General features: G+C 36.2%; 1 protein-coding gene across 3 annotated transcripts in view; it reads right to left on the bottom strand.

The window, feature by feature from the left end:
• Positions 1-1,291: 1,291 nt before the first annotated feature.
• STAM2 (signal transducing adaptor molecule 2) overlaps positions 1,292-12,887 on the bottom strand; it is a 48,757-nt gene continuing 37,161 nt past the window's right edge. For all 3 annotated transcript variants that reach the window (XM_025855937.2, XM_025855945.2, XM_025855954.2), the window contains 3 exons: positions 8,526-8,679; positions 5,667-5,836; positions 1,292-4,101 (listed from right to left, as the gene is read on the bottom strand). In XM_025855937.2, coding sequence (XP_025711722.1) covers positions 3,873-4,101; positions 5,667-5,836; positions 8,526-8,679 — 553 coding nt within the window. In that variant the 3' untranslated portion in view covers positions 1,292-3,872. The remainder of the gene's footprint in view (positions 4,102-5,666; positions 5,837-8,525; positions 8,680-12,887) is intronic.

The raw sequence follows: 12,887 nt of genomic DNA, 5'->3' as shown, positions 1-12,887 counted from the left end.
GTTCCTCTGCTTGCCTTTGAACGTTTCTCCAGTCAATATCCACTACTCAAGATGGACAGAAGAGTGGCTAGTAAAGGCATAAATCGTAATACTGTTAATATCTCTGGCATAGGAAATTATTGAGATGCGATGTTAAAAAAAAAACAGTAAAAATGGGATTATGGAACCAAGAGGGATCTTAGTTTCATTAATCCATGCAATTTCATTAGAATTCAGAAAAGATAGTAAGATTGCTACTACTGGACTACAGACATTTGTCTCTGAACTCTTGTGCCAAACTTAACCAGTCTTATAAAAGTTGGAAATGGTTGGTACTCAGATTTTGCTGTACACTATTATCCATATTTATTAGTTTCCTAGGGCTGTCGAAACGTACTTAGTGGTTTAAACAACATAAATGTCTTCTCTCAGGTTTAGAGGTTAGAAATCTGAAATCAAGGTGTCAACTGGGCTGTGTTCCCTCTGAAGGCTCTGGAAGGGAATCCTTCCATGCTTCTTCCAGCTTCTGGTGGCCCCCGGCCATCCCTGACTTGTGGCAGCATCACTCCAGGCTCTGCCTCCATCTTCACATGCCCTGCTTGCTGTGTGTATTTCTCTTAAGGACACCTTAAATCCAGGATGATCTCACCTTGAGATCCTTAACTAATTACATCTGCAAACTCTTTTTCCAAATAGGGTCACATCCTGACAATCCAGGCAAACATGAATTTGGGAAGGGGGGGGACACGATTCCTCCCACTACACTTTGTAAGAAGAAACATAATTTCTCTTTTTGACACAGTGAGGTTTTTGGAAAACTCGAACTCAAATTGAGCTTGGTGTCTCATATTCTTCTGGGAAAAACTTAAAAAAAAAATCTAAATCTTTAATCTCCAAAAGAAACTAAATTGTACTAACAACAAAAAAATTAAATCCCTGGAATTGAGTCCTCCCTTTACTTATTGACTAAAACTGATGTAAGTAAATAAGAAAAACGTCTTCTCACAAAAAGAAAGCATGTTAGATTGGTGCTATATTATTTATAATTTATTACTTACAAAAATAACTTGAGCTTTCTCATAACAATTCAGTAAATCCTCTCCTAGAAGCCAAAAGACTAGACACTTATGATTTTTACTAAGAAAAAATACCTAAGCCATAATATTTTTAACATTCAAAATGTTTAAAAAATTTGGAAGGCGAAACTTTAAATCATCTTCAAAAGTACAGTGAAATTTGTTATGTGGTCAAATATCAACTACTTGAAGTAACATCAGATGACAGTGTATTTGCAAATAATTTCAAATCCTAATTGATAAGTAGTATAATTATTTAATGTTCAGGTAATTTTGTAGATTACCAAATTATAAGACAATGTTGGTAGACTGTACATTTTCCAAACTATAAGAACACATCCTGCTTCCTCTGTTTTAATTAACACCCAAGGGAAATTCTTTCTACATTGATGAAAAGTGATTTTATTACAAATTTTCAGAAAATTTTTCTAATGTACGGAGATTTCACTTGAAATAGAAGTTGTTTTTATTTTTTTTATAAAACAGCAAGTATGAACCCAATGTAGAAATCTGATATTAGACAATTCCTTTGGCAGAAAACATTTAATTATAAAGAGGTCTTAAAATAAATACAACCCATAAGATCATGGAAAAGAAAGAAAAATAACAACCCTGTTATTTCCTATTAACACCAAAAATACCATCTTAGTATACAGATTTAGTAACATTTTTATACTATTAACAAGCTGCAACACAAAATTCATTATACAGTGTGGCCAAAATAAAATTGTTTTTAATTTAAGAGGGAGAAGAAACTTCTGGATGTATAAAATTTCACAGATAAATGCCAATATACACGATTTATATACAGGTCGCATGTTATATTATTCCCAAACTACATTTGGTGAACCTAATTGGCTGATCCCAATTTAGAGGGTGTGCAGTATTTATAGAGTTCAAAGACTTATGCAGAGTTAAGCTTTTACAATTCAGATCACAATTATACATGAAATATTTACACAAACATTAAAATAACCTTATTAAATACTGTTTGGGAGGGAAAAATGTAAGATCTTCGAAATATATGCAAACATTATCAAGAGCAGCTTTATAAATGCTTTTTATGTTTTTTCTTTAAAGAACAGAAGATTCATTTCCCAAAAAATAAGGTACCATTTTAGAATTTTTTTATAAGTGTGTAATTGAATTCACATGGAAGGAAAATACTGGATGAAATAAAGAATATGAGACATTCAAGGTTAAAACCCTTTCAGTTACTTATATCTGAAATAAGACAATGACAGAAACTGGGCTTTCAAATACTGTTGTTTTTTCCTTTAAGTGTAGACCAAGCAGTATATAGACTATTTTATTTTAGGACACAGTTTCTTTGAAAAGAGAACATACTTGTAATTAAATTTCTGTAAATAGATAAATGACAAAAATTACCAGAGCACTGTCTTCAAATGAATTCTTAGAAGAAAGATTAAGGGTTCTTTTTAAAAAACAATTTAGAAATCTTGCTCCCAGGGAAGTAACTTCACTTATGTCCTTTGTTTTTTCCCAGTCTAAGTACTGTGTATCTGTAAGCATATATATTCGCCATCTTCTATTTTGTGTTATCCAGAAAGTTGGTAGATGATGCAGTAGTGTATGAATTTTTAGGAGAAAACAATCCCTACTGGTTTACTACCTAATTCCTATAGTATGTGGACTCTATTAGCACTGTAAACTAATTTATAAAATGTAGGCTTCAGAAAAACTGTCTTGATAGCTTCCCTATCAATCCATTGCCTGCTATTATCCCACAGGCTCAGAATTCTCTCTGAAAGGGATGGCCAAATTTCTCAACAGCCTGGCATAGCAATGGTACTTGAATTACCTCTTTAAAGAAACAACACATCTATAAAAAAACACTTATTATTCATGCTTGGGATATATCACATCAAATTACGAGGAATGGCTCATGGCTCAAATTCACAAGCAATCCGTAAAAAGAAAATGCAGCATCTCTGCACACCACACTTCAGGAAGGAAAAGAAGTGGACCTTATTATTTTCATTAGAGAATGGCCAAAGTCACTTTAGAAGGTCATTAGTGGCAATTCTAAATACAAGGGAGCCTTGTAAGGAAAATGTTTGTCTTCAGGGAATGGAAATGTTTTGTGGGGTATTCCTTAGCCCACAGCTGGCATGACAGGGGACTAGCTAAATGCTTTATCACACACGTGCATTTATATGGTCTTCCCCGTTAATAACAGAAAACATTTTTGTTCCTTCCAAATTGTTCTTGCTTCTAAAGACAATTATATGCTAATTATTACTCAACATAACAGAGAGCAAAACTGACAGTACTGCAAACACAACTGCAATTTAAGGAGCCAAAGAACTATGCTAGCAAGCTAAATGCTCACCCAAAAAGAAGTCCGCCTTTTGAGATAATGGTTTGTGGCGAATACTGAAAAAAATAAGCAGACAAAAAACACAGTCAAAGGTTTTGGTGCTCCCCCAATTATCATGATGTTCTAGGGATAAAGAGTGGTTTCTTCAAAGCAAAAATGTAATACTCCTATCTCATGCTGTTTAGTGTCATAAGGCTACTTACTCGGGTGTCCAGATTTGTGTAGAGAGATTTGAAAGTAAGACAAAATTAACTGGAAGCTACCTGAAGCTGCCTCTGATCAGAAGTTGGACTTCAAACAAATTGGATTGCAAAAGTCCTTTCATGGCCTAGCAGAGTAAGGTAAGTTTTTGTGCTTTATTCGTGGTTCACTTGAGTTGAGAAAAAAAAATTTTTTTCTCTTAATATTTTCAGATTAGAATCGCAAGGGTCAAGTAATACACATATGAAGGCTTTCAAGAAAATGCTTGGTTTGTTCTAAAGAAGAGGCTGCTGATGGTAATTTGTTTGCTGCTGTGCAACTGAATGAGCTGGAACTGCCACTGGAAAGCCGGCCAGTTGTGGCAAACCGGAAGCAGCGTTCTGGTAAGATGACATATCCACAGACATCCCCATCTGTTGTGTATAAGCAGCTGCACCAGTAGCTGATTGAAGGTTAGAGTTCTGGTTCATATAAGTAGGGTTGGAAACAGTGTCTTGTCCAGTGCTACAAACAAAATTTTAAAAAGAAAACCATATTTACTTTGCATTATCTAGGTCATGGTCAGTGATCAATCATCATGAAACAATAAAAATGCCTTTTCTAGCTTTGAAGTTTATATAATAATTACTCCAACTGTCCAACACTTAATATAATTTTTATATTTGGTGAGAAGTACTCATAAAAGAAACAAAAGATAAGATTATAAGGCCTATTTAATTTTGTTTTCTCCAAAATCTCTTACTGCAAATATTTAAAAACCTTTTGAGGAGATGCAGATTGTGCTTTTCACAGTGGTATCCTTGGCCAGCTACAATGAGCACAGAACCGCCCAAAGTACACCTGCGGACTGTATTCTCCCTTCTCCCAGCTCTCAATCCAGCACAGAGACCACCTCTTTTCCTCACACACACTATACTTTCCTTTGACAGGGCACTTTCAAAGCTGCCCCTGGTAACTTAACCTGAATCTCTACATAAAAATAATAAAGTCAGGGAGAACAGTGTAATCCACAGAGGACCCTGAATCTACCCTCAAGATAGTCTTGACCTATAGTTTACTTATTAACAGTACACCAAAACAAAAAAAACAAGTTGAAAAATTACACCAAATTGCAGAGCTTCTGCTTATTCCTGTAATTACTATAACATATTTTTTAAAAAGATAATATAATTTCAAATTATATCAAATACACTGCTTATGAGGATTAATGTCTATACTGCTCCAGTTTTTCTCCTCCATAATTTCTAGTGTCAAACAGAATAACAAAATTTTACATTTTAACTGAACTAAACACCAATGTGAACAGGTTTACTTAATTTTTGGATAATATCTAAAATTTACACTCATGAAATTTGAGTGGGAAAACCTTAAAGATCATCTACCATGACTATATTGAACATTTTGTATGGTTAAGCAGTTAATAGAAAGCAATATTTAAAAATCATTTTCAGAACAGAAGTGTTACTATAAAAAATTAGGCCACAGGAGTGCCTGGGTGGCTCAGTCAATTAAGCATCAGACTCTTGATTCAGGCTCAGGTCATGATCTCAGCGTCGTGAGATGGAGCCCCATATATGGCTCCATGCCCAGCATGGAGTGTGCTTGAGATTCTCTCTCTCCCTCCACCCCCACCCCCCGCCCAGGGCTCTCTCACTCTCCAAAAAAAGAAAAAAAAAAAAATTAGACCACAGATTCCACAGCTCAAATGCACTTGGGAATCAAGTAAAGTTTTGATATTCAGGAGTGCATGAAGATAAATATGCCTGGGACTACTCTGCTAGGCTGATTACAGCCCTGTGCTAAGTATATCATGGGCTTGGTCCCTGGTAAGGGACAGTTAGCTTTAGTTTGTCCCAGAGACCCAGACTATAAGCCATGTCTGGGCAACCATTTTAGTAGGAGTAGTAAAGCTAAGAGCATTATGGACTTCATGGCACTGGGAATGAGAAGTTCTACAACTTCATCTCAATTATTATTATTATAAAAAGAAAAGCCAATTTATTCTCATGAGATTCTGTGAAAATCTAATGTATATAATTACAAAATTAACACAGCTCCCAAAAACTTACCTTAAATATGGAGTCTGTGCAGGCTGTGTTGTCACCGAGGAATTGACATTTGGAGGCAGAGATCTCAGTGGACCAATATGATCTGGTCCTACGCTGTAGCTTTGGGCAACAGTGACTTGGTGAATGCTTTGACCCATATAGTTTCCACCATGTGACTGAACTGGGTATGTCTATTAACCAAAGAGAAAAAGTTGACTCACTGATTTCCCAAACACCTATCTAACAATATATTTAATACTTTAAAAGACTTAAATAAAATAAAATGTTATAGTTCTTTGGGGAGCAATCTGGTTCTACCAGTCCATCCACCCTAGTACAAAAAGTGGAGGGCTTCCAAATCACAGTGCCAAATCTATGGAAATTTATGATTTATTTGATTGTTCTTTTATTTTGCAGGACGTGGCATATTTTTAAGCAGCAGGCTGGAATCCATCCAGGTTGCCTATTACTCAGTAACATGTCTTGCCACAGAGCCCCAGGAAACTACATACTCCCTTGAAGGGCAGCCCATCATCATTTCAAGTCACCAACCCAATGACAACCTTCTTCACCCCTATCCCAGGATGACTTATTCAACTCCTTCCTAAGAATGAAACTTGGGAGAATAAAAATAAATGGTATCAGGGCAGGGTGCAGACCCTCTCTGGCAATGACTCCTTTATTTTCTGCCTTTACAACAGATAGGAAAAAAGTAAAGAAGATTTTTAGGTAAAGGAGATGTATCCTCAGGAAATAGCAAAATGGTCTAAGTTTCTTTGAATATTTTACATGCCCTACCTAATGTTCAGGGTAATATCTCCTTTAAGAACAAGGTCTACCATCTGCCTACCAATATAACAATGCAAACGCTTATTAAGTATCATAGAGTAGCTATCATCACTCCAGATTTAAACAAGCTATTTGTAAAGCAAAGACCATGGAGTGGCGCCTAGGTGGCTCAGTCAGTTAAGCATCTGCCTAGGTGGCTCAGTTAGGGTCCTGGGATCGAGGCCCATGTCAGGTTCCCTGGTCAGTGGGAAGCCTGCTTCTCCCTCTCCCTCTGCTTGTGTTCTCTCTCTGTCAAATTAAATAAATCTTAAAAAAAAAAAAAAAAAAGACCATGGACATGAAAATTTAGCATGCTGAAGTGCCAAATCAACTTTAAGGTAGTTGCAATCATATCACCTCCTTGGCCAACATGTACCAACCCACTGACAACAGGCTGAGCCTGGGAATGGACCTCTTCTGCAGTGCAGGGTTCCTGAGTAGACTTCACAGATTTAACTCATAGTGTTATGAGTTATGTTGTTACTCCAACATTTTTAGGACAGAATTTTTTTTCCTAATTAGAATAGGACCTTTGAATATTTTAAATGCTGTTATGCATGAATAGTATATATAGAAGTTATGTGAAGAACGAGAAAGCTAACTTTTTAGAAACCTGAGTTATGCTTAGCAAAACAGATTATAAATAGTATACAACTAAACACAAAAACCTGACATAGGAATGACAAATAACCCTTTAGAGACACACAAAGAAGCAAATATAACATAGTTCTATCATTCAATGGTGGAGACACTTCTATTTTGTTCTACTTTCACAGTAGCCGCAAATAAACTCACTGAAAACAGAAGCAATACTGAATAAACCCCAGCTGTCTTTTGCACCCAGAAATCCTTTCTACCCTCATATGTAATGATTCTTTTCACCATTTTCCAAAAATTCGGGACGTGGCATATTTGATAAATGCATCTTGTCTGATGTGACAGTTACCATAGAAACTCTTCTTTTTTACTTAACAATTATGTCGTGTCAAGTCATCTAGCTTATGCACCCACATTCTATCTTTTCTCCTTGGTGTCTCCTTCACACACTCCTTTACATATTAGTTCTCATAAATTAACATGAATTTTGTTCGTCCAAATTCATTCTGAATTCAATTCCTAACTGGTTGAAATTTGAAAAAGGCTTCAGAATACTTGATAGTGATAAATGTTAAGTATTCACTTCAGCAGGAAGCACAGAGAAGGTGGAAAGTCCCGGGAAAAGAGGCTATTCATTAACGGCTTCTGGACCCTGCCTGCACTCACAGGCCTGCATCACATCCTTGTTGTGCTTGAATTTTTAACAATTTAAGTCGCATCAAAGAAAAAATATATAGCATGATCTGAGGACAAAAGAAGTTCACTAACTAATAAGCCTTTTGCTAATCATGTAAGTCAAAGAAATCTGAATAGAAATTTTTGTTTATTTGTTCTTTTAAGATTTTATTTATTTAACTGACAGAGAGAGAGAGAGAGAGAGAGAGAGAGAGGGAACACAGTAAGGGAAGTGAGAGAGAGAGAAGCAGGCTTCCTGCCAAGCAGGGAGCCTGATGCGAGGCTCAATCCCAGGACCCTGGAATCACGACCTGGGCCGAAGGTAGTCCCTTAACCCACTGAGCCACCCAGGTGCCCCATTGACAGAAATTTTTAAAAACAAATGTTAAATCTTGCTTGTTGAGCAACAGGAACAGCATCGGTACCTCATCTAGAGGACTTTCAATAGGTCAGGCACTGTCCTAAATTAGAGGACTTGAATTTTTACTTAAAGGATTTATGCTTTATATTTACAAAAGCAAATGAAGAACCAGAACTCCCATCATCTATTTAATGGTCTCTTTGTTCATGTTAAAAATGAACTAAAATGATTTGTACAATAGCTATATCTAATTTGTCCTGGTGAATGCTAATTGTTTAGCCCATACTTTTTGGACCATCAAAGATGAATTTTATGATTTTATTCATGGACCATAGAAATTTTAATACTAAGCTTTAAACATTTTTTTGAATTTAAAACTTTTTTCTAATTTTGAAAAATGTTCTCAAAAATATGCTCACCTGCATTGGAACCCCAGCTGATGAGGGTGGGTAATGTGCTGGAGGATGGAGCTTTGAATAGACTGGATATACTGGTGCTTCATTCACCAACTTGTTGTATAGTTCCAGGGCTTCCAAGACTTTTACATTCAATTCAGACAATTCTGAATGCTTCCTGATAGAGAAGAAAAGCACTTTAATATTCTTCGATGCTTTTAAGCATGCATTTAGGAACATAAATTACTTTTTAAATTTAGCACATTTTCTATTCATATTTTAAAAGGTTCTTTATATACAATGAAAAATATTCACCATGGGAAAATGGGAGGAGGAATTCCTTAATTCTCGTAATAACTAGGCTGATAGGGCTTCATAATATTAGGGAAAGTCCCTTACACACCTCATAAAAATTTAGTCAATTCGTAATTTTGGTGCTAGGACAATTCTGTTTCACATGTTATAGGCTTCTGTTGAAAACTCAATTACAAAGCAAAATAATTTCTCAATTTTGGAAGAGCCCAAGCCTTAATTAAAATCTAAGTAGAAGAAAGCACTCAGGCAAGGTCAGGAGCCTGCTTTGAAGCACGATATGACTGAAATAAAAACACACTCATAAACAAAATCACATATTTTCATTTGCTTATGTACATTAATCAAATGAAAAAAATCTTAATAATTATCCTAGAAAATGCAAATAAAAACAATGTAAACATAAAAAAAACAATGTAAACATAAACTAGTCCCTATTGCTCTTGTTTGTTGGTTTCTTCTTAGAAGGTGAGTGAAATCAGATACTTTGTTGTATAAATAACAAATCCAAGTAAGAGCATTTTTCAAATTTGCCCAAGGAACCCCAGAGCAAATCCTTCTGACTTGGTACAATTTTGTGTGTTCCCCTGGGGAGTAATAAAGAACTCCCATTGCAACTGACAAGTTCATACCAGTTAAATGTCCACTTCATGTAGCACCCACGGCCTGTTTATTAAATGTAGCTCTTTTTATATACACACAGAGAGGCTCAAAAGATAAGCAACAGAGGCTGACGACCAGACACAGGACTACCAAATAAATGACGTGGACTGAATCCTATCAAGACTTGTCACCTTTCCTCTATAATGTTTCCTTTATAATGTTATGTCTGAAACAAACAAAAAGGTGCTATTTCTTCTCTTGCATGTGTGACTATATAAAGCAGGTCAAACTCTATTTTCAGAGTATCATTTGTAAACCACAGAGAAAGCTTCAGAAATTAGTGTCCATGCTAACAAAGGTGTGACTAAGAACTGACCATAGGCATTTGGTCCACATAACACAGTATACTGATGAAACACCAGAACACAGAAATCACCTTCAAAGATTCGACATAACCCCAAAACAATTAAAAAATTTTTACTGAACTGTGCCCAAACACAATACTAGCACAAAGAAAATGGAGCAGAAGGTGTAATTTTCTCCTTCAAAGAGACTTCAATCTATTAGGGAGACAAAGCTAAGCACATGGAAAATAGCAAGCAATATAAGATGGCATATAATTGAATCCAAAATTATATGAAATAGGTAAGGAACAGAAGAGTTTAGAAAAGTAGACTAGTTTGGGTGGTGGTAGACTGAAAAGGCTTTATGGAGAAGCTGGGACTTAAACTGGCACCTAAGGAAGGATGGATAGGCCCAAGCAAAAAAGGAAGACTAAGTCAGGTCGGTAGGACAGTGTGAATTAAGACAGGCAAAAGGAATGAGAAGGATACACAATGGAAGAATGAAAGGGGCAATCTGATCAAGGTGGCAGAAAACGATTTTTGGAGGGCAGTAGGAAATAAGATTAGAATAGTGTGGAACAGGGGCTCAATCGGTTAAGCATGTGACTCTTGATTTCGGCTCAGGTCATGATCTCAGGATGGTGAGATCCAGCCCTGCGACTATCTTAAAAAAAAAAAAAAAAGAAGAAGAATCTGAAACATTGTTACATTCAGACCATGGATCTCTCGTCAATACATCTATCTAAACTTTTTTGGAGTCAACTTACATGTTTGCCCAATATAATTGCTTAGTGTGATAAATGCTAAAAAATCTCATTCCAAACAATGACAGATAGAAAATAAATGTAAATTTTTTTTTCTGACAGTAAAGTTGTTTTTCTTATTAGGAAAAACAAATTGATGATGACCCATTCAAGGGAAAATACTGTATTTTATTCATTTCAGAATGCTTGACAAGGAATAAATAGTCAATAAAAATTTGTTGAAGAACAGCAAGCATTTTCCAGAGTAGAAGCTGCATCTGTAGTCAGTGGCCATGGAACAGAAAATGCCAGCTGGCCTACTCAGAAACTGAAATTGAAGAACTAACAGGTGAGCTGCGACTCAAAAAATTAACATATCAGAAATGGTCACTCTGATTTTTAACTGTGTTAGACCTATTTCTTTGAAGATATTCTTTTTATCAACAAAAATAAGATTATACTGTCATATCCTCTGCTTTTCATGACATAGTATATCTTTCCATGTCAATAGGTATTTATCAATGACAATGCTTTTTACTGCAGAATGTACAGAAATATAATTTTATCGTAAAAACCAATCTCACACTGAAAGATATTTTAGTTACTTCCAATTTTGTTGTTATAAATAATACTGTGAAGAATACTCAAAGAAGTAAATCTTTGCATATATCCTTATATATTTAGTATAGGCCTGAATTTGTTGGGTTAAAGGATATGGACTATTTTTAAGATCCAGAAAGGTTTATAATAATTGTACTCCTAGCCACACTCCTAAGGTAATACTGACGTTTTTCTTTCTAATCAATTCCAGTTTGATTATTCACTGACCATCAATATCCTTGCACTGAAACCACAGTAGATGTATATGTAGATATTTAATGCTTTCTCTAAAATAATAATATGAAACTACATTTCATTAATTTTTGAAAGGGATTTGTTTTTCATTTCTGTAGAAAATATAAAGGATTTATAAAAAAAAAAAAACATCTTATGGAAAGAGATTATAATCTTCGGTGACTAGAAAAAATCTTGCTGCTTCTACCCTTCTCTGGCAAAGGCAGATACGAAGTAAAGTAATTCCTGTTCTTCTTGTGTGGGGTTTTTTTTTTTGGTAGGATTTTATTTTATTTGACAGAAAGAGTATGAGAGAGAGAGAGAGAACAAGCAGGGGGAACAGCAGAAGGAGAAGCAGGCTTCCCGCGGAGCAGGGAGCCCGATGTGGGGCTCAATCCCAGGACCCCGGGACTATGACCTGAGCCCAGCGCATTGCACTTAATGACTGAGCTGCCCAGGCGCCCCACCTTCTTGTGGTTTGATACAGTAGTTCAATAAACAGACTCTAGAAAGGGACGACGATGGGACACTAAGGCCTTATCCTTGTCTTCCATTCACTACAGCTTCTCCCTATAACCTCAAACAGGAGGCTGAAGAACCAGAAAAGTCAAAAATAAATGAAAAGCTCAAAATGCTGAGTCTACCCTTCAGTGCTGCTGCTTTTTCTAAGGAAGAGTAAGACTATGTGGGATAAGGAAATTAAAAACACAAGAGAAATACAGAAATACAAGGAAGAAAAATGAGAAGAGGTATGTGTATTGGATTTAGCTTCACAAACACAAGGGAAATTTTTTTCTTTCTTTTTTTTAAAGATTTTATTCATCCATTTGACAGAGAGACAGTGAGAGAGGGAACACAAGCAGGGGGAGTGGGAGAGGGAGAAGCAGGCTCCCCGCTGAACAGGGAGCCTGATGCGGGGCTCGATCCCAGGACCCTGGGACCATGACCTGAGCCGAAGGCAGACACTTAACGACTGAGCCACCCAGGTGCCCCCAACACAAGGGAAATTTCATTTGGAAGTTTTACAAATACTACTTCTCATCACATAACAAGACCCCAGTTTTCATTCTGTTCTCTATTCAGCTTTATTCCTCATTACTCATTATCCCTCATTCCAGCCCAAGTAAGAAAATGAAGACTGGTACCGTAAGAGCAAGAGCCCATGATTCTAGGTACACTATACTGCCACAGGGGAAAAAATGCTACCAAAATAAAAAGTACCAGCTTGCTATTTGTAAGAGTTTTGGAAACTGAAAGACAATTTCAACAGATTGAACAGTTCCACAAAACTTCTTAAAGTTCTGCCAAAAAACAAGTAATCCATAAGAAAACTATACTTGTTGGGGCGCCTGGGTGGCTTAAGTATCTGACTCTTGGTTTCAGCTCAGTTCATGATTTTGCTGTCCCAAGACTGAGCCCCACATCAGGCTCTGCGCTCAGTGCAGAGTCCGCTTCGATTCTCTCTCCCTCTCCCTCCAGCTCATGTGCTCTCTCTCTCAAACAAATAAGTAAAAAAAGAAAGAAAGAAAGAAAGAAAGAAAGAAAGAAAG

This window comes from Callorhinus ursinus, unplaced genomic scaffold, assembly GCF_003265705.2.
Source record: "Callorhinus ursinus isolate GAN/ISIS: 27379988/994484 unplaced genomic scaffold, GSC_fseal_2.0 scaffold2, whole genome shotgun sequence".
NCBI classification, from domain to species: domain Eukaryota; kingdom Metazoa; phylum Chordata; class Mammalia; order Carnivora; family Otariidae; genus Callorhinus; species Callorhinus ursinus.
This window is presented reverse-complemented; position numbering and strand designations above follow the sequence as displayed.